At 46.7% G+C, this 26282-nt stretch overlaps 1 protein-coding gene across 2 annotated transcripts in view; it reads left to right on the top strand.

Moving 5' to 3' along the window:
• ARHGAP44 (Rho GTPase activating protein 44) overlaps positions 1 to 26282 on the top strand; it is a 607050-nt gene that overhangs the window by 344093 nt on the left and 236675 nt on the right. For both annotated transcript variants that reach the window (XM_078650855.1, XM_078650856.1), the window contains exon 2: positions 21159 to 21198. In XM_078650855.1, coding sequence (XP_078506981.1) covers positions 21159 to 21198 — 40 coding nt within the window. The remainder of the gene's footprint in view (positions 1 to 21158; positions 21199 to 26282) is intronic.

The raw sequence follows: 26282 nt of genomic DNA, 5'->3' as shown, positions 1-26282 counted from the left end.
GGTTTCTCATTGTGAGTGGTCGCGCATGATCGCGACTGCTCTTGATGAGAAACTACCAGTCCGCGTTGAGAAAGCTGCAGCTCGAGTAAAAATCTACTCGAGCGGCAGAAAAGTACAGCTCGCACTGTGCAAGATGCCATTTTAAATGATTGCACAGTCCCGGATGCTTGTCCGCACTGTGCAATCATTGAAAACGACATCTTGCACGGTGCGAACATGCTACTACACAGTTTGCGTAGTGCTACGCGTAGCTCGCGTAGTGCGAAGTGCTACTTTGCGAACTACGCCATCCCCTAAATAAGACCTGCGGTAACCAGTTCAGCACATCAGTGAGACCACGTCCGAGTGTCAGTGGAAATGATGAAAAAAAGACACAGATATGGTTTCCCTGTGACAAGCTCGTTAAAGGAAAGGTCTTTTACTATAGACCTCTCCTGCCTGGGTGTCTTTCTATTCAGAACACACAGCTTGCTTTCCCTTTAGGAGAACAGAAACAACAGGGAAAATGTGTGGGAAAGAACATTATGAAGCGTCACAATGCTGAAACCATACAATTTTCTTAACTCTTGGCATTCTTGTTTAGCCTTGGGTATATTTCTCACTTGTTTGTTCACTCCTTTTTCTAAATATTAATAAATTAAGAGATGTCTAGTATGTAAATGCTTTTCAGGAGTTGCGAGTGAGAGCATGGAGACTGGGTGGTGTTGAGAGAAGGTGTAGCTCCTGTTTGCCTGCTCGTGCTGAAATTGCCGCCAGTGTTCCCGTCTGTGTTTCTGGAGTCTTTTGCAGACCTTTGGAGCCTTCCTTAACCCGCCCGCCAGTCTCCCGCTGCTCAGCCGCTTTCTTGACAACTAAAGCGGGAGCCGCCGAGAGGAGACCGGCGAGGGGCTGGACTACGTATCCCAGCAGCCCTTCTGGGGTTAGTGTCATCTGCAAGCGCCAGGAGGCGCATATAAAAAATGTTGCCACTCCCTCGCGGGACACCCGGGGCGAAGCCCGGGCAAAGGGCGGGCCCTCTTAGGCCCTCAGAGGCCCGAGGAGACTGGGCTGGGCCAGACCCCCTGACCGATTTCTATCAAATGCGTGAGTAGTGCATCCTTATACTCCAACAGTATTGTATTGACACTATACCATTATGGCTGCAATCGCTACAAGTCCTGTCATTTCTGGTCCCGACAAAACCGGGGGTGTATCAAATCGAACCCTGGACAAGTATTTTCTTAAAACTGTGTCTGAGGGATCCAAGGACCAATCTTTAGATGAGCGACGGATAGATCGCCGTCGTTCTATTGAACGTATGAAGAATAGGACTCTTTCAGAGCCCATCCCTGTTGTGATCCCAGACAGCGAGCACAACACCATCATCTTGGAGGACAAATCACCAGCTTCCAGCGTGCCCGCATTACTGAGGGAATGTTTAGCACCTGCCATTAGCCCTACGCCTATTCAACCAGAAACCCCCATTGGCATATATGACTCTCCCAGTAAACCTAATTTGTCAAAAGCCATGATTTCACCTACAGCTAGGCCGGGGAAAGTAGTAAGAGGCAAAAGTCTGATGGCCCTGCAACATAAAATCCATGGTCCCCCACCAACAAAGAAGAGAAGAACGAGGATCGACCCCACTAAGCCAAAACTGCGTCATACTGAGTTTGGGAAAAAATCCAATACTATTACTAATGAGGCAACGGGAGTAATAGCTGCCAAAGACCCATTAAGAACAGTACCAGTTCCTTTAACATCTGCACTACCATCTACCGATCACGTTATGGAGCTCGATATCGACCATATTACACTGGTTGAAGGGTCACAATTAGACCCCCCTAAAACTCTCTTGGACAGCATCGAACTCATTGTGAGGAGCTACACGATGGCTATAGCCGAAAGGTTAAAAGGAGTAGAAACAAGGTTGGGGAAAATAGAGGAGGATCTGGCAACATATGGGAACTGTATCCGGTCAACTGGGCCAGCAATAGTATCAAAACCTTCCAAAGCCTCCACCACGGCCCATATCTCTTTAACAGATGTAGCGGCAGCAACCCCCTCAACCTCAGTTACACACAATAACCTGAAACCAGCTACTTCGGTTGGTACCAATCACTTGCCCATAAGAGCATTATCTGCAAGTAACAATTCTTCTACCCCTAATCCAAAACAACCAAAAATGACAATGGCCAGACCAACTACAATACCAAACAGTATTCCAGACATTACACCCAATACCCAAGCAAGGGAAACAAGCATCCCTCCAAGTAGACCCATAAGATTGGAGGAGAACAAACTAAGCAACATGAGAGTGGGCCAGGGAGGAAGACCACCAATCGAACTCCCGCCAGAAGCGGTACCATTTGTAGTGGTACTTACCGGTGTTCCTGAACTTTCAAGTAGTAAACGGGAAGGTTTTTTCCAACTAAAAAATAAAATAATGCATTGGTTGTTAATATATAGACCCAAAGTAAGCCATATAAATGGCGAAATAGTTCATGTCCGACGCATGTCATGGTTGGGTGGAAGATCTAAGGACATAGGGGGAGATATTGTAGTCATAAACTTAAGGGATAAAAAAGCTGTACAATACATCTTGAACTGGCCTTATGGCAATGAAAATAACTGTATTGTACCACGCCCTTTGACATACTTTTATCCAAGGTCTACAGTATTCCCTCACCAATATGCAACCAACAAAGTCCATTCTGTTAACTATTTTTCTAATATCGAAAATGCTATGAATCCCGCCTATATGTACCAACCAGCTTCAATTCCTGCGATATCGGGATGGAATACCATACCCCCTAGTAATAACACAGGGGAACACAGCAAAATGGCCCATTTGATGCCATTCACACCCTTAGAGTTATCAAACAGGTTTGATGTATTTAGTGGTTTGGAGGAGTGTGATTGAAGATTAAAGATCAGGGAGGATGTTGAGGGGGATGTAAATACTATGTGTACTGAAGGGCCTAAGGAGGAAGAAGGGTCTAGACCTACAAAAACAGATTACCTTACTACTGTAATTGGAAATAAGGCTACTAGCAGTACGTCCTTAACCATACCCTTAGTGCCTTCTGAGATAAACGAGGGACCTCTCCCCTTTTCACTTGTTTCATGGAACATAGCAGGGGTGCGTGCTAAACTATGTGATCCAGACTGGAATAATTACATGAATACTTTTGATATCTGTGCTTTGCAAGAAACTTGGGCCACTGTTCAGATGCACAGGGCTGGTTATAAAACTTACCAGGTGGAGGCTGTGCCTTCGCCTAGAGGCCGTGCTTCTGGAGGTCTTGTAATATATGGATCAGTGTATCTATTAAAGTTGGTGTAAAGGTACTTAATATTGATTCACCGGATATCCTTGGTCTGGAAATAACCACAGTAGACAATAGGGTGATCCATCTTCTAAATGTGTACAATAGTCCTTATTCACCTAATAAGGAGTCACCATGTATTGGGAAGTTGGAAAACTTCATGGAAACACTAAATTCAGATGCAAGTGTAATCCTATGTGGTGACATGAATTGCAATTTTGAACCAATTATAGGTATAGTACAATTGTTTGAGGATGAGGATGCTGCTAACGGGATACCCGCCCTGATTGAAGATAGAACGGTTGTGGTACTACATTAGCTCTCCAGATTACAAGGTTGCTTACAGCCCATGGACTGAGGGCATGCAATGGGCGAATGCCATCAGACAGCCCGAGAGCATTTACTTTTAAGAGGGGAGAGTACGAAAGTAAATTAGACTATGTCATTGTCTCTCTCGATCTTTGGCCATTTACAATCGATCTAAGGGTCAAGGAGAGATTTGACAGTGATCACTATCCATTAGAAATTGGGTTTTTTCATAGTCTGATAGAGGGGCTGGGAGTTAATGAGGGAAGTCACGGTTTAGCACCACTACCCACGACAGATAATATTGTCCTTAGTAACAATCGTAGGGCCGTTAAATGGGCACACATATTGGAAAAAGAGGACCTGCTGGCTAACATTTACCGTACTTTTGCAAATACATTCGAAGCATACTGTCCATACAGATGTGATTCCAATGAATTTATCAAATTACATAAATCCCTTTTCAGTAAATTGTTAAAACTTCTTACAAAAAAACCTAAAAAAGGGACGGGCATGGTAAATGCAAAACCGGCAGGAAAGCCCTGGTACATTAAGGAATGTCGCCTTGTCAAAACTGCCCTGATTGATGCCGTTAAATGAAAAGGCCCAATAGAAATTAGAGATAAAAGGAAGAGATATAACAAAATAATAATAAAAACAAAATCTTCTTGGGATGAGGCATTATGGCTTAGTATGTTAGCTGCAGCCAAAAACAAGGACCAAATACATTTCTGGGAACTAGTGGCCAAAGGGAACAATTGCGAAAAGGGTTCAAGAGAGGTTTTCCTGGACGAGAATACGTGGGTGAAACACTTCACAACGTTGTATGCAGCCAAAACTTCTACTGAAGTTTTTATAGAACCATCTATGGGTGCACTTTCAGAGAAAACCTATCCGTTGGTAGTCTTTAACTTGCAGGAAACAGAGACAGCAATTGCCACGATAAAGCAAGGGAAGGCGCCTGGGCTTGATAAAATCCCAGGTGACCTTTACCTGTATAATGTTGATGTTTGGGCACCGTACCTTAATTATCTTTTTAATATTATTGCGGCCGGTAACCAAATTCCGGACACTTGGAATGGCGCAGAAATTATTACCATTTTTAAAAAGGGGGATCGTGGCGATCCAGCCAACTATCGCCCAATTAGCCTTTTAGATATAACACAAAAAATATATGCCAGGCATATTTTAAATCGAATAAATACGTGGTTAGAGGACGAATCAGTCTTATCCAAATATCAGGCGGGGTTTAGAGAAAAAACTGGAACTATTGACCAGGTATTAAGGTTATGCTGCTTGTATTGGAAATACGTTATCATTCGCAAAGGTCACTTGTATGTGACCTTTGTAGACCTGCGAGCAGCATTTGATCTAATCCCGCGAGATTCACTCTGGAAAACCCTGGAAAGGCAGGGGCTCCCAGGCGAATTGTTAAAACTTGTGATGGGGCTGCACCAGGAGAACTATGTCAAAGTTAGGTGGGGTCCAAATGGGGAACTCACAGACCAGCTCCCCATCAAAAGGGGAGTACGCCAGGGATGCGTACTGGCTCCCACACTTTTCTCCCTTTATGTTAACGATATAGCAGCCTACATGGAGAATTGTGACAACGATTCGCCCCGACTGGGGGGGGGGACGAGTAGCGTCCCTCCTCTTCGCGGACGATACGATTCTCATTTCTCAAACACCTCGGGGCCTCCAGACCTTACTAGATAGGTTCCAGCAATACTGTACCCTAAAGGGACTAGAAATTAATATTAAAAAAACCAAATACATGGCTCTAAACCCGCACAAAAGTTTTTAAAAAAACATAATGTTAAACGGCCATAAATTAGATTATGAACATAGTTTTACTTATTTGGGGGTCCTGCTAGATTCATCAATGGGATGGAGCCCACAGTTGGAAAAATCAAAATTGGTGTTCAAACAGAATTGTTTCCCGATACTACAAAGATACAATAAAAGTGTGAACAAGGCAGTTACCCCAGCACTAGAGATTTTTAGATACAAGGCTCAATCAGCTGCCTTGTATGGGGCAGAAATATGGGGTCCAGTTTGTAGAAAGATTTTTGAAGTACAGGAGAATAAGTTTATCAGGGGACTATTAAAAATCCCTATTAACACTCCACTGATACCCCTGTTTCTTGACCTAAATATCAAACATACTGACCATCATGCAATGCTGAGACCATTACTGTTTTGGGTCAGATTATGGACAACCCCAGAACTGAGTGATTATAAACATGGCTTGAAAGAAGTTCTGGAGTTAGATAGTGGCAGCAAAATCTTCTGGCTCAAACATGTCAAAGCTTGGTTAACTAAGCTTGGATTATTTCATTTTTGGAACGAGCCAGAAACTTTGAATTCTGCCTCCAAGAAATTAACTAAAATGTCTTTCTGGTCCTATGTGAGCTATGACTCGGTGTACACAAGAAGTCATGGGCCTTTAACCAAAAAAATTTTAATGTCAAAAAGTGAGGCTCTCTTTGAATTATTTCTCGATGAGATCCAGCCACCCTTGGCCAAAACATTGTATCTAAAATTTTGATATGGGATTCTGAGGACAAAGACCATTGAGAAAAGCTGGGGGAAGACAAACAACGACTACTGCACCTTGTGTACTAATAACCAAAGGGAGGATGTTTTTCACATATTGTTTTTTTGCCCCAGTTATGGCAACGCAAGGAAAAAATGGATAGCTCCCCTGTGTCATAACATTGGCTGCACCTCCCATAAGGAAGCTGGCAGAATCCTAAGTACGGACACTAGTCAAGTAATTGTGTTCGGAATCAGCAAATTTTTACTGGCTGTAAACTTTATCAGACAGAAAGCATCTCTTTCTTTTAAAAAAAAAAAAAAAAGAAAAGAAATCGTCCATCACATGGTCTTGTTTAAAATATGAATTATGTAGACTCAAGTTGTGTGATTTTAAATTTTATATTTTTTGCCTTGGCCGTTATAAATTCAATTTAATGTCTTAAAAAAAAAAAAAAAAGTGAATCTAAAATTTTTAAATATTTATTCTAATTTCTGTGATAACGCATAGCCATAACAGTGTGCCCTAAACATGATGAAATGTAGACTTGCTAACAAGGTGATTCATTATGATGAAATGTAATACTGATTATTGATTCTTGATGTGCAAATTGTATTTTATTGATTATCTTTTATGTTATACAACGAAATAAAGATTAAAGAAGAAAGGTGTACGTTGCCGCTGTTCTGGCTGATGACAGGCTGTTTCCAGATCATTTGATAACATTATCAGAAACAATGAGAGGGATTAAAACAACACTGTTACATCATTTCACTTAGTTGTTGAAGTAACCGTTATGTAAAACAGCATGCCACGTTTTTTTGAGTTAGTCAGACTTTGATGCATTAATCCTGTCTTGCTTTTGCCAGTAGGAGGCACCCTCGGTTAATCTAGAAGTTGAACGTGGGAGTTTAATACCCCTGCTAGGCGGTGCAAAAGTTACAAAAGTCGCATTGCATCCTACAAGTTAAGGTGCAGCGTTTTAGTTGAATGAATTATCCACCGCCCTCATGTGGCATGGGAAGCCTCACTGGCCAGCCACATGTTGCAAGTGTCTTACGAAAATGTTTTAATTATGTGTTATTATGCTCACTGTTAATTCTGCTCACATTTTGGTGTTTTCCTTTGTAAATTCACTAAATACGCTTGTACAACAGAAACGCAGTCGCTGCTGGCAAGACGGGCGGGTTGGGGGGTAGCGGGAAGGTATTAAAATACAAAAACTTACCTTCCTTACTCCGCGTCGCGCACCGCTGCCTCAGCTTCTGGCGCATTTTAGGCACTCCCCTAAGCCAATTACAATGATGCAATCGCAGCGTTTTGATTGGTGCGCTTGCAGGCACACAGCACCCCAGCCGGGCGCCTAATGAGAGTCCCTTTTCTCTATGTAGGCTGCCTACATAGGAAAATGTTTGAGTGCGCATGGCTGTTTTGATCGGCTCTGGGGCTGACCAAACAGTCAGAGCCCACAACAGTGGGCTAGCCACTTCCCCCTCTGACCGCAAGCTGGACTGCCCACAACCAGTCACTTCTGCTTCCTTACAGTGCCAGAAGCAGAAACATAAAATGGCCCCAATGGAGGAGCTGCCACTGGAATATAGAGGGGCTGAGAGCCCGTCCTCTGCTTACCTTTGGTTGGCTTTTCTTGTCCTTCTCATCTGCCTGCTTCTGATTGGTGTCCCAGCTTGTCGATCTTGTGTTTGTACTGCCCATGAAACATTGTCTCTTGACAATCTCTTTAATTGCCTGGCATCGCTGCTTTGCCGCTGGCCGCGCGACACGAAGGGGAGATAACGCGAGACAGCGTCTTAGTGACACATGCCTCGCGAGCAAAACGTCATCAGCGCGACGTCAGGGCGCCGCCCCCCTTTTGGGGTGGCCAATGCAGGCGCAAGCATGTAGGTGGAGGGCGGGCCTAGGGCCTTTATCTAGGCCAGCCTGGTTCAGTACTTCCTCTTTTGCCGCCGCGTTTATTTGGACTACTCTGCGCTATCGGCCCCCCCCGGCCCCGTCCCTGGGCATGACCAGGTTGATAGGGCCCAGTGGCTTGTCCACGGGGGGGGGTTGCGTAGCACCTTGGCGTCCGGGTTAGGGTTATTCCTGGAGGGAGCGCGGGTATACGGCGGCGGGTAGAGCATCGTAGGTTCGTGGTTCGTTTATGTGTGTCGGGCCGATGGTGAGAGCGTTTGGTTGACTGTTGGCGGCTCAGCCGTGTGTAGGCCGGAGGCCCGGGCGACGTGTGAGAACTGGTGGGGAAAGCGTGTACAGTGGGAGAGCACGGGGCTGTGCATCGAACGGGTGCGTATTCGGTCCCCCTGGCGGCCTTCTGTGCCATCCATCCGTGTGTAGGCTGGAGGCCCGGGCGAGAACTGGTGGGGAAAGCGTGTAACAGTCGGAGAGCACATTTTCGCGCGCATTGTGTAGGCTGTAGGCCCGGGTGAGAACTGGTGGGGAAAGCGTGTAACAGTCGAAGAGCAAATTTTCGCGCGCATTTTTCCATGGAGATATCTGTGGTGAGGCACTCTTGACAACGTGCATAGGTTTTTGGCATAGTTCTCGAGGGAGTTCAACTCCACGCCACGGCACTGCAACATGCCGGACCTCATTGCGGCCAGGTAGCGGTAATGTTAGACGGGACGTTTTCAGCAACGGCACTCCAAATGAAACACTTTTGCCACTGTGTTGATTTAATTTATAATCCGCACGAATAATCACGAGAGGGGCATACCCAATTTTGCTGGTGTGGCAACTAAGGCCCAAATCTGTGCCAAGCGTCATTTCATTTCAATTCATCATATCCTGTATTGCCGTTTGGTTATCTTACATCATTGCTCATGTGTTTGGCCATTTCCATACCACGAGTATGTCTGCGCGCTTATACTACGCATTTTCTACTTAAAAGAGAATAGTTCAGAAAGCTACAGATGCCGTATCCTGGCTTGAGCCGGCTGTTCCAAATTGTCCTCGAATTGTATTGGATCTGGGAAGGAAAGAGTGGCAGTTGGACTTATCATTTAAGGGTTCTAGTCATTTGGTATTTAAGGCCTCTGCTCTCTGCTGCACGGGGCAGGTGATGCTGTGACACAGTGGCAGATAACAATTGCAGCATTGTGAGTTTTGTAACCTTAACGGCCGTGTTGTGGGGTCACTGGCCTATCTGGTAACCCACTTTTGTGATGTGCCAGGCAAGATGAGAACGAAGAACATAATTAGTACTAGCCTGCTATATGCATTGCAACACTTTATTACACTAGTAATTCCAACAAAGTGTCGATCATGTCTGTAATGATTGGTTTGCAGTAAAGGAGATAAACGAAGCTAAAATGAGTAAGGATGGAGAACTGCTGCCATCGCAGATAAAACACATTCACAGAAAGATTTGTAGAGGGCTCCAGCAATAAGGAGGTGGCGTTGTTTTTTAAGTTTGCATTCCTTTATTTCGTTTGCGATGTCGTTGCTTCCCTGCATGTGATGAATGTTTCAGAGTCGCTGTGCCAATTAACGTTCTAATTCTGTTTGGCATCTTCCTTCATCTTGTCCGCGTTGTTAGGAGGACCAAGCGTCGAGTTCAGCTCCGGTGAGCGCGCGGGCAGGGGTCGACAGCAGCAACTGCACAGGGCATTCAGGTGAGATGGGGCCGCCGAAGAACATAATTAGTACTAGCCTGCTATATGCATTGCAAAACTTTATTACACTAGTAATTCCAACAAAGTGTCAATCATGTCTGTAATGATTGGTTTGCAGTAAAGGAGATAGACGAAGCTAAAATGAGTAAGGAGGGAGAACTGCTGCCATCGCAGATAAAACACATTCACAGAAAGATTTGTAGAGGGCTCCAGCAATAAGGAGGTGGCGTTGTTTTTTTTTTAAGTTTGCATTCCTTTATTTCGTTTGCGATGTCGTTTCTTCCCTGCATATGATGAATGTTTCAGAGTCGCTGTGCCAATTAACGTTCTAATCATCTGTTTGGCCATCTTCCTTCATCTTGTCCGCGTTGTTAGGAGGACCAAGCGTCGAGTTCAGCTCCGGTGAGCGCGCGGGCAGGGGTCGACAGCAGCAACTGCACAGGGCATTCAGGTGAGATGGGGCCGCCTAGGCAAGGCGGGGTGGACATTTGGGTAAGATCCTTTTCTTCCAACGGGGCAGGACGGATCCAGGTGCGGTCGTTTAAATCCATTTTGTTTTACAGGTTTCACAGATACGCTGGGTTGCGGGCATTGATCGGGTGGCTATATTTAAGGACGCCAGGTAATATATTTGGCCAAAGTGTCTAATACGTGGCAGCGGGTACGCGGGTTTTGTGTTAGGTAGGAGGAGGTCGTGTAGGGAGACAGGTGAAGTAACACGTGCTGTTTTACAGGTTCGGCTCGGTACAGGTTCGGCTCGGCGCGGCGCGGGCGGATCTCGGAGTGCGTGACAGCGAACGTTTTCAAAGAACATCAGGTAACACTCGCTTCGTAAACGACACCGGGGTAGTTGTGAGAGGGTGATCGCCAAGCTACAGACATAGTTATTACGCTAATGAAGGCTCAGGACGTAGTCCCGCCATGGTTGTGGGTAGATGACTTAGCAAATGCAGTGCTTGATGTGTACCTTTCGCTTGTAGGGCCAAGAGGCAGGAGCAGCCACGATGAGCTCCCGCGGTGACGCATTGCCACTGGATGGATTATGGGCTGAATTCTTGGCGGTCGCACAGTCGAAGGGGCCGGCATGGGCACAGGGCTTTATCGAAGCACGCCGTCTGGAAGAGGCAGGCGGACAGGGTGCATGCGACGACGCACCGGGCACTTCAGGAGAGGGGACGCGTCGGTCCACCCGCAAAAGGAAAGCCACACAGAAGGACTTCCCAGTCTCACCGCCACGTAGGATCGAGGCGGCAACACCAGCGCTCCCTGTTGAGGTTGTGGCCAACACAACAAACACTGCAGTAATACCCACGGCGGTGCCTATGGCGGAGTTGAATGATTTGTCCCAACTGGGTAAGACAATGGAGGACATGATGGGTTTCATGGCTACCTTTCAGAAGCGTTTAGACTCCATAACTGTGGCACATGAGAAGTTGGCTCCTTTGCTGGGAAAAGTAGCTTCTGATCCAGTGAGCCAGGTATGGGCTCAAGCAGGACCGCCTCCTTTAGGGGGGCCGTCGTCTGTGGTCATACCGTCATCGATGCCCGCCGGTCTGGGTGCCAACTCACGGGCGGGGCGGAATGCCGTACCAGTCAGTCAACAGGGCGCTGTTAACAACGTATCACAGGCGGGGCCCAACACTTTTTCGGGCGCTCCGCAGATTATTAATGCTATCAACTCACAAAGTGTATCGGCCGTTACGCAGCAGATCAGTGCGCCTGCGGTTCAGCCGAGCATGGGTCACGGGTTCCCTTTGACCGGAGCCCCACAAATTGTCAACGCACTTAACTCGCAGAATGTGTCAGCAGTGAGTCAGCTAAGTGTGCCCCCCAGTGTCCTTCAGAGCGGACCCCCTGGTACACCGGTAATTGTCCCCCCGGCAGGGCCTCTGCCTGGCACCGCTTCAGGATTGCATGCTGCTGGAAGGGTGCCGGCCACAGAAGGGGTATCAGGTGCTGGTGCATGTGCAGGGGGGGCCTTGGGCGGGGCAGCTGCTGGTACCACGGTTGTGGGGGCAGGGGGCGGGGCAGCTTCAAGTCCCGCTGGTGTGGGTCAGCCAACAGGTATGGGGAAACCAGGGTTCAAAAATAAAGGTGGTTGTTCATTGGCAAGGCAAGTGCCGCAGGCGGCAAAGGAGGGCATTTGGAGAAGGGAGTACATAGACATCCTGACCTTGCTTATGCACGACACCTCGGGGGCTGACACGAGGAGGATGGGGAAGAAGGAGGAGGATAAGGTCAGGTTTCAGCGGTGGCCAGAAAAGACCATCGAGAATTGGACGGAGGCGTTCAACATCTTGGCAGCCATAATTGTACAGAAGGACCCGGGTCAAAGCGAGGCTTTGATGGAGTATGCCAATTCCATCCAGCAAGGGGCGAGAGAATCTGGGGGGATGGGATGGTTTTACTACGACCAGGAGTTCAGGAAGTCCATGGCCAGTTGCCCTGACATAGGGTGGGACCACACCGACATACAGCTATGGTTCAAGCATATGTGCAGGACGGGTAATGGTAAAAGGGAGACATCGCACAGGTCACAGAGTGAGGGCGAGGAGGCCAAGCGGTGGGACCAGGATAGGAAGTGGGAACAATACCCGAGGCGGTCCTTTCAGCAGCCCTTTCGGGGAGGTCGAGGGAGGGGCTATGGAGCAGGACCAAGGCGTTTCAACTCAGGAACTTGTAGGCTGTTCAACAATGGCGCTTGCACATGGGGGAGGGCATGTAAGTTCGCACACGATTGCAGCAAGTGTGGGTCTCAACACGCGGCAATCTCTTGCACCACTGTCCAGAACACAGCCACTACCACAGCACAGGGTTCAGATGGGGCCAGGCAATGAGGTAATCCAAGGGCAGACAGGACGCATAGTATGTGATGACTCAGCTTTTGAACATGATTTGATGATCCCCCAGCTGGGTGAGGGGATGGTGCATTCCAAGGGTCCTTCCCCCATAAGACTGCTGAACATGCTGCCGTTGCTCAGGGTATACCCGCTTAAAAAGGAGCGCGAGCTACTGACCGAGGGCTTTATGGATGGTTTCAGGATTCCATATAAGGGCCCTTTGGGCCACAGGGATGCGCTGAACTTGAGATCAGCTAGGGACCTACCTCAAGTGGTTACCCAGAAAATAAAGAAGGAGGTTGACTTGGGGAGGGTGGCCGGGCCATATTCTTCCCCACCTCTCCCGAATTTTCTAGTTTCCCCGTTAGGTGTAGTCCCGAAGAAGCAGCAGGGCTCTTACAGACTGATCCACCATCTGTCGTACCCAGAGGGCAATTCAGTTAACCACTGGCTAGATGAAGGGGCATGTACGGTTTCTTATTGCTCTCTAGACATGGCCATCGATTTGATTAGGAGGACAGGTAGGGGAGCTTGGTTGGCAAAAGCAGATATAGAGTCAGCATTTCGCCTCTTGCCGGTCCACCCCGACAGTCAGCATCTGCTGGGTTTCAGCTGGGGAGGGGCACTGTACTTTGACCGATGCATGCCGATGGGTTGCGCGGTGTCGTGCGCAATTTTTGAGACTTTCAGCTCTTTCCTACAGTGGGCACTCACGCACAGGTACGGTATTTCCCAAGTCACTCACTACCTGGATGACTTCCTCTTTTTTGGCAGGGACGGTTCTCAGGAGTGCGATGAAGCACTGCGAGCTTTTGAGGACTTGTCTGAACATTTGGGGGTCCCCCTGGCACCAGGGAAGACTGAAGGGCCCGCACAGGTGCTAACATTCCTGGGTGTGGAGCTAGATACTGTCAATGGGCAATCCAGGCTACCAGCTGACAAGGTGTGTGACTTGAGACAGGAGATTGCTGCAATGCTGGGTAAGGGCAGCGCATCACTGGAACGGGTGCAGAGCTTGTTAGGCAAGCTGAACTTCGCCGCAAGGGTTATACCGGCAGGCAAGGTGTTCTCACGCAGGTTGGCCAAGGCTACGGCAGGGATGGTAAAAAAGCATCATCTAGTTCGTCTGGGACCCGGATTGAGAGCTGATCTGACCATGTGGGATGAATTTCTGAGTAATTTTAACGGTACGGTTATCTGGAGGGCCCCCTGGGAGAGCAGCCAAGGCATCTGTTTATTTTCTGATGCATCAGGGAGAGTAGGATTTGGTGTAATATTTCGTGAGAAATGGTGTGCGATGAAATGGCCAGATGCATGGCGCAAGAAAGGGGTGACGGCGAATATCACTGTCCTCGAGCTCTTTCCCATCGTGGTAGCTTTGCACCTATGGCCGGCAGAACTGGGCAACAGGAAGGTGGTGTTCTGGTCTGACAACCTTGCTGTGGTCCAGGCGATTAACGGCCTGAGTGCAAACTGCCCGTTGGTTCTTAGCCTACTGAGAGAGTTGGTCGGGGCGGGGTTGCGCTACAACATCGAGTTTAGAGCTAGACATGTGGAAGGTGTCAAAAATGTGGCAGCTGACGCTCTCTCTCGCTTTCAGCTGTCACGTTTCCGGGAGGCATGGCCGCAGGCAGGCAAGGAGATGACACCGTTCCCGGCAGTATACTGGCGACTCCTTCGGTGGGGGAACGCTTAAAACAGATGGGTCAGCGTTCCTTGGCACAATCGACAAGGAGGAGATATGCGTCCCAGCTGGACACTTTCCGAACAGTGACGAAGTACCTCGGTGCAACGGAGGGGGGCTTGAAGGGACAGGTTGAGGGTTTTGTTGTTTGGGCGAACGAATCCGGCAAGTCCCATTCTTGGGTGTGCAGCCACCTGGCCGCACTCAGGCACGATACTAAGTTGAATGGTGAAGACGACCCCACCGGAGCATTTAGCATTAGGGCGGCGCTGAAGGGCTGGGCGCGGGATGAGATCAGGAGCCCTGATAAGAGAGCCGGGATAGAGTTCCCTACCCTAAAAGGCATGGTAGATACAGTGCCTGCGGTGGCCAGTTCGGCCTTTGAGGCTCATCTGTTTGCAACAGCGTTCTGCCTGGCCTTCTTCGGGGCATTCCGGACCAGCGAGCTGGTAGTCAGGTCCAAAAACGACAGGTCGGGGAGAGCACTGGACATGCTAGATGTGAATGCCAGGGATTCCCTGGTCTTATGGTTGCGCAAATCCAAAACCGATCAGGCTGGGAAAGGAGTAGCTATAACATTGCATGCTTTTGAGGACCCCAGGTATTGCCCGGTGTCCTTGGTGCGGGAATACTTGAAAATAAGACCCCTGCTGGCGGGACCTTTTCTGATCCACGCAGATGGGATGCCTCTAACTAAGTTCCAATTTGAAAAGGTGATGGAGAAAGTGTTGGCAAAGGCGGGGTTGGCTGCAGCTGGGGATGGCAAAAAATTTTCCAGCCATTCTTTCAGAATAGGTGCAGCCACAGCAGCATTCAAGGCGGGCCTGGGAGAAGAAGGGGTCAAAAGAGTGGGGAGATGGTCATCAGCATGTTACCAAAGATATGTACGCCCATAAGTATTGGGGCATCGAACTTTAATGTTGGCGTTTCATATCCGGGTTGGAGATCTTAATATAGGGTGGGGACCATTTGCTCCTTCAAGGCAATGCCGAGCTGTCATTTTACTTTGAACATTGTATATCGTGCTATTGAAGTTTGGTGTGTTTTGTTTGTTTGTTGCTTGCAGTGAAATTTTCGAATAAAAGCGTAATACCCACGATGTCTTTCCTTACAGTCGGCGTCTGCGTGTGGGTGATGGGGCATTCTTATGTTTCCAGACTCGAGCGATGGGCGGCATTCAGGAAATGGGAGTTGGCCTTTGCAAAGACCCGGATAGTATGGATGGGCTCTTCTGGAATGAGGTGGGGTCAGCTGAAGCGCAGACTGGCGCAGGGTGTGGCAGCCTTGGGGGGACCACCCAACATCCTAGTAATACATCTGGGTGGTAACGACCTGGTAACTATGGGGAGGCGAGCCTTAGTGGATACCATGCAGCGGGAATTCACGGCAATAGCGAACGAGTTGGGAACAACGGAATTGATATGGTCAGAAATTGTCCCACGCAGGACATGGAGGGGAGCGCGGTCACCGCTTGCTATTGAGCAGGGCAGGAGAAGGGTGAACAGGGCTATGCAGAAATTCACCGAAAAGAGGGGTATGGGTTTCATTAGGCATTCATTAATACAGGACAGGACTGTGGGTTACTATGACAAGGATGGGGTTCACTTGTCTGAGACGGGGATGGATGTGTTTCTCCTTGACTTACAGGAGACTTTAGCGGCAGCAGGCTGCGTTTGACATGCAGGGCTAGGCTAAGTACAAGGTGCTAGGTGGTGGGGGGCTCTGTCATCGTCGGGGGCCTCATCCAGAGCTGTGGCGGAGTACAGGGCGATCTGGAAGCAGATGGACAGTAAGGGTACCTCTGCGGCAGAAGGAGACAGCAATACCTCTGCCTGGCACATTAGGGGTGCCCGAGCCAAGAACCTGGAGCCGAGGGGGTTCCAGGAAACAACGTCGGCGCCCCGTTAGTCCTTCGGGCGGTCGGGGGGCCTAAACCGACCGGGGGTGTGCCTCATCGCTCTGCCCCGACAGGGGGGGCGGGAGTAAACGAGATAACTATTAAAGGTATTGCACCGTCAAGAGCATCGACTTACCGTGCAAATTGGCTAATTAGGCAGGCGGGCCAGCGAGGGGCTGCCGTCTTGGATCGCCTGTAAGATGACCCACCTATCTGCTGTTGTATGCAAATAAACCTGCACCACCGTTTTCCCACAATTATGTCTCATGAGTCTTCTTGGTGTGAATGTGTGGGTACAAGTGGAGCGAGCGATGTCGGTGTGGGCACTATGCCGCTGGCCGCGCGACACGAAGGGGAGATAACGCGAGACAGCGTCTTAGTGACACATGCCTCGCGAGCAAAACGTCATCAGCGCGACGTCAGGGCGCCGCCCCCCTTTTGGGGTGGCCAATGCAGGCGCAAGCATGTAGGTGGAGGGCGGGCCTAGGGCCTTTATCTAGGCCAGCCTGGTTCAGTACTTCCTCTTTTGCCGCCGCGTTTATTTGGACTACTCTGCGCTGTTCCCGCCCTGGCCCAGACCCAGCGGCAGAGCAGCAGGTTGGTGTGAACAAATAATGGTCTGTTTTGTGTTGCAGGCGGAGTCACAGGGCGATCTGGAAGCAGATGGACAGTAAGGGTACCTCTGCGGCAGAAGGAGACAGCAATACCTCTGCCTGGCACATTAGGGGTGCCCGAGCCAAGAACCTGGAGCCGAGGGGGTTCCAGGAAACAACGTCGGCGCCCCGTTAGTCCTTCGGGCGGTCGGGGGGCCTAAACCGACCGGGGGTGTGCCTCATCGCTCTGCCCCGACAGGGGGGGCGGGAGTAAACGAGATAACTATTAAAGGTATTGCACCGTCAAGAGCATCGACTTACCGTGCAAATTGGCTAATTAGGCAGGCGGGCCAGCGAGGGGCTGCCGTCTTGGATCGCCTGTAAGATGACCCACCTATCTGCTGTTGTATGCAAATAAACCTACACCACCGTTTTCCCACAATTATGTCTCATGAGTCTTCTTGGTGTGAATGTGTGGGTACAAGTGGAGCGAGCGATGTCGGTGTGGGCACTACAACTGCTTGCTTTTCAAGCACTACTTTTTTTGTGTTAAGCACTCCATTAGAATGCATATGTTTTCTAGTTATGTGCCTCATGTACATTTCTCCTAATGCACTCTGCTTCTCCCCTCCCTCTTGCACTACTCCATGGGCTTAAGTTCTCCCCATTGCTTGTCCCACATATGCCCTCTGTGTTGCTTTCCTCTCCACTCACATTGCTTTCCTCCCCGCCCTCCCACTGTTGCTTTAGCATCACCTTCCATGTTTCTTCGGCATTCCCAGTCACGCTCCCCTGTGATGCTTTGCTGTTCGCCCCAACCCTCCCCTACCTTCCTTGTGTTTCTTCCATCCTCCTGCCCGCCCTCTTTTCCAAAACAATGCTTCTGTGTGTTTTATTTTTTTTACCAATCAAACTTCGATGCAAAACTTCACATCCAACACAACAGAACAACCTCTCTATTCCAGGATCGTGCCACCTATTCCACCGGGCCACAAAAGAGTCAAACTCACGTATGGACCCTAGCTCAGCTGCATACCTCAAATAATTCTTAACTCTACCTCAGCGATCACCACAAGTATTATACATGCTTCACTTCATCCTGACCTCGAACCATTTACCTTTGAAACATGTCATCATTAGCCCTCTCTTGTAAATAAAATGTGCAGCCAGACCTGATTGTGATCAAATAAGTGAAGAATAATACAAGTATAAAAATAAATGTGAAAGGATGGTATGGTTAACAGAGAGGAGGAGCACTTGAAATGTTTCCCTTTGTCTTCTGAAAAAAACAGAGAGCAATAGATGCTATGAGATGCCTTATACGCGTCTTTCCCTTTTGAACTAAAGACCAGAAACAAGCCATTGTCCACAGTATGCACATCTGTTACCAGTATTTTCCTACTGTTGCATCAAAGCTGTAAAAGATAAAACTCCTGTGTCACAATGCCCTGAAGTAGTGCAATGGGCAACCCTTGTGTCTTACTCCAAATCCACTGGTATTCCCTAGGCTTGCGCCGACATGTGGAACGGCATGTGGTGTTCATCCATCCCACTAACACCTGCCCAAGGGTTCTGCAGACCACAGCAGAGTCATGAAGGATGAGTGCCGCGGAGTCACCGGCAGACAGTTCTGCAGCCTTCTTTTAGTCTGTATAGACCCATTTGGTGGAGTTAATCCTTTTCATGCTCAGCAATAACAGATCTCACAAGGTGTGGTGCCTGGACACCACTTTTCAGTCATAAGTGAGATCAGGGGAGAAAGTGGAGGGAGGATTTGAGGTAGCTGGGGGAGGATGGTAGTGGCAAATGCTCCTTTTAGGATACTTGTCAAATGGGGCAGCTGCAGGTGTTCGGGGAGGCTGCAAGACGCAGTATTTTGTAATCATATTTCAAGGAAATGAGGAAAACATCTATAAAAGGATGTTAAGGATTAGAAGGTTGCCAGATATTTTTGTTTTTTTGTTGATTATGAAGGTGACCATGGATTTGGATGGCGCGTATTGCCATTGGTATAGCCTCACTGTTCTGTCAGATTTTGGTACTGTCATGTCTCGTTCTCAAGGGTTAATTCATAGAGCAGAGTCTCCTTTTGTCTCAGTAGAGTCATCAGTAGTGTAGATGTGGTTAATCTTACATGTATTTATTTAGTTGAAAGTATGCTGTATGGTTAGTGTTTTAGGTGTGTGCAGCCACAGATTTTTACAGATCAAGTAAGTGCTAACTAAGAGATTGGTATATGCATTCCCAACCTTTGAGTATGCATACGTGGCAGTTGTGATGTTTTTTGGGGTTTTAAATCAATCTATATGTGGGCTGTTGGGTGGGTGTTATGTGTTGTTGTGAAGAGGTACATTGCTCCATGGCATGGTGAGTGGTGATGTAAACTCGGTGTGAACCAATTGATGCCCAGTAGCGGAACGAACGTTGAGAGGATCCCCCTGCAAAGTACATTGAGGGGCCCGGGCCCCCTCTGGACTCACTCAGGAGTTCTCAGGCCAGGGGACTGTGCTGAGGGGCTCCCTGGAGCTCTGCCCCCCGCCCTGCAGGGGCTGAAGAGGCCTTTGTTATGCCACTGAACTTTGCTGGGTATGTGTGCATTATTCTAACTAGTGGATGTTCGGATGGAGTTTCTAATTGCCTTTTATTATGGTTTGAACAGTTGCTCATTATGGTTTGAACAGAGCTTGATGATACACAACTATTTGGAATATATGAGCTGTGTCATATCTGTGCCCAGTATTCTGTATAACATATTCTGTTGAATGTTGGTTGTTACCGATTGCAATGTATTGTTTTGTGCACAGAGACTTCTAGTCACGGTTGCCCTCACTTGGCTCTGACCTCCCCAGTGCAGCCCTGTGGGAGGCACACGGTTGTGTTTGTATTTATTAACAATCATGCTGCGGTGAGCTTGTTCAATCACAACTATATGGAATATCTGATACATGTTGGGTGGGTGTGAAATTCTTTGTGTAATCTGCTGCATTGAGTGTTTGCTTTTGGTAGGAGGGGACTTCTATTATGAGTGGAGTGAAATCCACCAATATGGTGCATCTGCAATTTGTTGGATCTATGCTCTGTGTTCTGTAGAATATATCTTGTTGGGTACAGGCCTCGAAATGTGGCTCTAATGCAGGCCAGCCAGTTACAAATGTATCCTTTTGAGGAATCACAAGCTAGGCAAGCTAGCCTTATGCTCGCAGATGTATGTGGAGGGAGTAGGCCTAGACAAGTAGAAGAAGCTTGGGGTAGGCCAGCGAACAGGCATTGAGGTCTGCTGTCCTTCAGTGCAGGCTCCCCAGGCAAACCAACCCAACAAGGGTGGACAGCATGCATGGCAGAAGCCGAGCGAGGCTCAACCAAGGAATTTCCCACACCTCCTCATTTCTCTGTCTTAATATACTCTGCGTGGTTACCCCATGACTCCTCTCAACCTGCACATACCCATAAGGGGAAAGAAGTCTCTGACACAGGTCTTTTTACTCTCAAGGCCATGGACAACTCAAGCTTCACTATCCTTGTCCTTGATATCGCTTGGCAACCTGTCGCTTATACCTACTCATCTGCAATTGTGTATGTTGGATTTGATTCAGTAACATGCATTACATGTAACAACAAATTTTAACTTCTGTTGTCAGCTGCTTTGACGTCCACCAAAAACTACCTAACCTAATGTACCATGCTTACAGAGGGAAGGCGAGCAGAGGCAATGGTGAGGGTGGATTTTAGGATGCCCATTACCTTTTTTAATATACAAATGTGGACTTAGAGGAGTTATTGGAGCAGGCGGGACTAACTAGCGTATGAGTGAGTGACTGAACACAACATTGCAATTCATTAACAGTACACAAACCAGCTGCCTCTCCTATCACAGGTGGACTTTGACGCTGTACAATGCTTCACTACGCTATAAAAATATCACATACATACATACATATATGTATACATACATACTGAAGACACTACTAGTGCCCTGTAGCATCTCTCCCCCTCCTTATTTTATGTATCCATGAGGGTGTATAAGGTGAAAAGGAAACAAATAAAATTCATGATATTAGAGAGAGCAATGACATATGTCAACTACAGGTTTCAAGGTAATATGGTCAATTCATTATTTACTGTTGTCTTTGATATTATCCAGAACTCCCTCAGTAGAATACATCCTTGTTCTGTATATTTACCCGAACATTATTTTCTGCATTGTGTTTAAATGGTATTATGGCTAAACAGTGCCAATAAAACGAAATGTGAAAAAAGAGAAACATGATATTTCTGCCATCAGTGTATGATACATTTATAAATGTTGTATCATGTCATACAGTGAATTATTTTCATACTCTGTTTCTGTTTCATTTTATTTCCACTTAGGGCTGAAAAAACAGAAGTTCTGAGCGATGACCTTTTGCAGGTAAGCTGTCATTTTCTGTGCACAAAACTCAAAGATGCGGAATGATTATGGCTAGTGGATGGATCTGGGTACTTATGCGGCACATATTTCGATTTATTTACCTGTTTTCAACTGAAATCCTTGGCTTTCAACTTCTAAACTCAATTTAACCATAAACAGACAGTAGCTATCCCTGAACTTGAGGTAGTGTTAATGGCTGGTTAATCATCTCCATGATTCATAACCAGAATAAGCCCATCCTCAATTCTTCTAGAAAGTATATGCAACGTCTGCAGCATATGACAATGAGAATTGCATTCTGGGAAGCCTAAATCAGACACATTAAGTAATTACTCCAATTTTTCATTGAAGCTGATATTTTACATAGTCAAATGTGGTCGGAGAACTACTTCACAGGGATGTCACAAGGAAGGGGGTCTGTGGCGACTGTAGTGTTGCACCTGAAGGGCTTCTCTGTGACTGGCTCCACCAGAAGAGACTTTGGCAAAGCTACAGCTTGTTCCTGATATAGAAGCGAGGCATGATTGTGGCCTATTTTTCTAAGAACCAAGTCTCTGCCACCCAAAGGAAGCTGAGCCGATCCAATATCAAATTTGCTATTGAACTAAGAACTCCATCTGTCCTCTTATAATGCTGGCTTGGCAACTGAAGCAACAAGCAAGGTATGTAGCATTAGTAAATCGAAAGCCCAGTCATTGCTAAAAAATGAGTTCCTGGCAAATAATGCAAAAAGTAGGCGCAAGTTCAACTTTTGCAAGCAAGAGATTGGAGCTGTGGAGCAAAGAACCACTGAAGTTCAAAAGAAAGCATTAGAAACACCTGCTCAAGGAAGTAGTATAAGAGTCTTCAGCAGTGGTTCAGAATGACGCTTAAGCATTTCTGATCTCTGTTCCAGGAGGGGTTAGATTATTATTTTACCCCGCAGTGGTTATAGGCTTTAGTAAAAATCAAGGGTGCTAAAGCGATAGGCAAATGTGCTGTTAATGCCCTATCTCACTTGGGATATAAAGGCTATTCCCAACGTTACCCACAATCTCAACCAATACATGTAAGCAAACACACCCATTGTCCCTGTGGGTTTCATGTCCATCCGTACTTCACACTTACACCACAGTCAGAATGCAGGCAAACGACACCAGTTAATGCCAGCAAATTAGGCATTTTAGTATGCTTTAAAATTATTATAGAAACTTATAAATCATTGCTGTTACCTGCAGAAGGCATGCTGGCACTGACTATCCTGAATGATAAGAAAGTAAAGAAAACCGCTGTGGGTGATCCTTATACGAACGCTGCCCTCAACATATATTGATGGCTGATGGCTTGAAAACTAGAAGCAAAGCTGTTCCACTATTCAATAGTCTCAACCAAAAAAGTTTGGCTGTCTGCTTAAGCCTTGTTGAACTTAGGAACCTTTAATAGGTTAGCATTGGCAGAGCATAGTGATCTGCGGGGGATATAGTGTACCCTTTCATCCTGAAGAGAGCACATTCCTCCTTGATGGATAGCTCTGTGGGCCATACAAAGAGATTCAGATTGAGCATGCTTTGGCACAGGGAGCAGGTGAAGAGAATCCAAGTTGACTGTGGTGGTAGAGCTCATGGAAGAGAGAGAGAGAGAGAGAGAGCTAACTTAGTAGCAGCTGAGTGGATAGCAAAGAGATATTTAAGAAGGTACGTTGGAGCCCCCAGAAACAGTGAATTTCCTTAGTCAAGTATACTCAGAATGACACTCTGCCCTATTAGTGGGAGAAACAGGCTATGAAGCAAAGGTAAACATTGTGTAATATCTGCATTAATGAAAAGTAGGAAGATGAAGGTTTGTTACTATGGCTCTTAAGCAAAAGGTTGCTATCCATATGCACTCCCACATTCCGAACCAAAGTCGCCACCCGTGGAACAGAGTTCTCAGTAGGCCAAAATCTGTCTTCAGTTGGTGCATAAGTTTCCCTATATAACCGCATATGACCTCAGTTTTATTGCTGTTGAGTTTAAGTGAGTTGGGCCATAGCCACCTCGAGATGTTGCTCATGCAGTTATGGAACAAGGTCATCCGTTCCTTATGAGAGGAATGATCGAGGATAAAGAATCAGTTGTTTGTCATATGCATGACTACCAAATTTTTATGCCATGAGATCCGATCTGGAGTGCCAGTGGTCTGAGGAAGGGGTGGGAAAAACTGGAGTTTTACTCCATGGAATTTCGCAGAGTTAGCTAAAAATTCAGCAAGATTCCATGGAGTTTCACGAGTGGTGGAATTCTAGTCCTTCCTGCTGATCATGCTAATTTTTAGCACCCCAAGCTTGCCCGCACTGTAATATTACAGTGCAAGCAGCACCAGGTGGTGCACCAGAGGGCGTTGCATCTTTCTGCTGCATGAGTAGATTTTTTACTCTAGCAGCAGATTTCGCAATGGGAGTGGCAACGTTTTCAACGCAAGCAGTAGTGGCTTGCCGCGACCACCTGCATTGAGGAATCTCACTGGAAGGTGTTCTGGCGTGCGTTTTCTTACTCAAACTTGCCAACTTAAATGGTGAGCTGCTCGCCAGAATAACTCTCCAATAGTTGGCAGAGTTTTTGCCGAACTCTGCATTCCAAGCGGAGTGTGGAGAGGGCAAAACTCTGCGAACTCTGCCAGCGAAGCAGAGTTTACCGCCCAACCCTAGTCTGCAGCAGACATTAAACAATGTTGCATTCAGGAGAGAACCCTGAGGTACCCCCTGACTGACTGTTTTGAAGGTGGCACAGAGGGGATGGAGATGTATCTTTCCTCCAAGTGTAATTTACAAACAATTCAAGCCCTTCCTCTGAGCCCTAACTCAGCAAATCCAGAGATTAGATTTCATTGTTAACTGTGTTGAAGGCAGCGGACAGGTCAGGCAGCATTAACGCTACCAGATGACCCCTTTCCACTGCCATTCATAGATCATTTAACACTGTAACCAGGACAGCCTCAGACCCATGTAGACAACGAAAACCACATAGCCTCTCATCCAGTAAAGAATGTTATTCCAAGAATTCAGATAACCTGTTGTTGACATCGGTTTCCAGCTTTAGCAAAGAAATGGAAAAAGTGAGATTGGTCTAAAACTGCCTGAGGACTGTGGGGTCCACAGTAGAGTTTCTTGTAGGAGAGGAAGACCTGGACCCTTTTTCCAGATAGGTGATACTGTGGTTATTTGTAAAGGAAGATTACATATTGCTGAAAGAGGGGAAACCATTTGGTGTGGCCGCAACCTCCATACCCGAGTGGAAGTAGGTCAGGAGGGGAGCCAAACAAAACTGGGGTAGCAATATTGGTAAAGTCAACATCTGACAGTAGCTCCAAGTCTTCCAAGGTTACTTAAAGAGTATTTGTTTGCAGAGTGTTAGCTTTATTCGAAACAGTGTGCCAAGTTGTCACATAGGAATTGATTGGTTATGACAAAATGCGAGAGGCAAGCAGGATTAGATAGGGAGCAAACAATGGAAAAAAAATAATTGCAAGGTTGGGTGCTTCCAAATTTTCTTTTGCGAAGAACTGTGCTTTGGTAGATCTAATCAGCTTTTATATTTTTTTCAAGGCCACTTTGAGTTCATATTTGAATTCCGTGGAACAGTTAGCAAGCCAAGCTTGTTCCATCTTTTTGCACACAGGCTTAGCATCCTTTAGAGAATCATTATGCCAAGGCTCTAAAGGGCGAAGTAGCGGAACCATTTTTTGAATAGTAAAATAGTATCTACTGCCTTGATTATCCATGTTCGATTTGAGTTGTCGAACTCCTGTGCCACAGAACCGTCAGGATGTACAAGAAAAGGGGACAATGCCAAAAGTTACCTGAGTGCTACTTGAGATGTTTTAGACCAGGGGTGCTCTAGGCTAGCTGGATAATGTGGGGCCGATTCACAGAACTAACTTAAGACAAAATCCTAAATTTAATACTTTTGGTATTCACAGAAATTTGGATTTTGTCTTAAGTTTGTCTTAAGACAAACTTACGTTTGTCTTAAGTCTGTCTTAAGTCTGTCTTAAGTCTGTCTTAAGTCTGTCTTAAGTCTGTCTTAAGTCTGTCTTAAGTCTGTCTTAAGTCTGTCTTAAGTCTGTCTTAAGTTTGTCTTAAGTTCGTCTTAAGACAAACTTAAGACACAATCCTAACTTCTGTGAATACCAAAAGTAGTAAGTTTAGGATTTTGTCCTAAATTAGTTCTGTGAATCGGGCCCTGTATTTTTATGACCATGAATCAGGAAATCGTCAGATGCCCGAATGTCTGAATACTAAACGCAAAAAGAAAATGGTCTGTCCAGACTTGAGGTAGGATATCTAGTATTGAAATCAAGTGTATGTCCATGTTCATCGGTGGGTCCTGTACCTAATCGCTGAAGACCTAAGGCTGCTAGAAATGTACTAAATGTGAGTTAGTAGGGTCATAAGGGTCATCGACCCGGATGTTAAATTCTCCTAGCATGAAAAGGCTATATGAGACATCATTAACGTGCAATATAATTGGCAAGAGATTGTGTAAGGTCCACATATGTACACAGTAGACCTGCAGTGGAGCAAAATGGACAAAGGCTAATTGAGAAAGCCTAAAAACTCAGCCTTAGTGAAATCCCTCAGTTGTAATTGTTTTACAAATAGAGAACATCTACAAAGTACTACTAAACCACCCCTCTACAAAGGTGCCATGGAAAATCCATGCTGCTATACCCAACAGGGCATAGTGCCTCTATGTTTTGATTGTATGTGCCAATCCCAACATGCCGTATAGAGTGCAAGTTCTTTCATGTTGCATTTTTTTATTACTGTGAATTGTTCCTGAGCAAAAAATACTTAAATACTGCTGTCAGGTGGTATTTGCACAATGGCAACATTTTGTGGAATCATTTCATTTAACAGCCTCAAATAAATCTGTGGTTAGTTCTGCGGTCAGGAGCTATGTAAGCAGGGGCTTGAGTTTCACGGACAGAGTAGTGCAAATTTCTGTTTGTGAGGATGAGTAAAGTAAAACTGCCTTGGAAATCTAGATAATGTTTCTAGTACTTGACAATTGGGGTGCTCTGGTTGGTTACTTCATAAGATATTGCTGTAACGACGAGTGGATGTT

This window comes from Lissotriton helveticus, chromosome 7 (genome assembly GCF_964261635.1).
Source record: "Lissotriton helveticus chromosome 7, aLisHel1.1, whole genome shotgun sequence".
Classification (NCBI taxonomy): domain Eukaryota; kingdom Metazoa; phylum Chordata; class Amphibia; order Caudata; family Salamandridae; genus Lissotriton; species Lissotriton helveticus.
The sequence above is the reverse complement of the archived record's forward strand: the minus strand, read 5'-3'. Positions and strand labels throughout refer to the sequence as shown.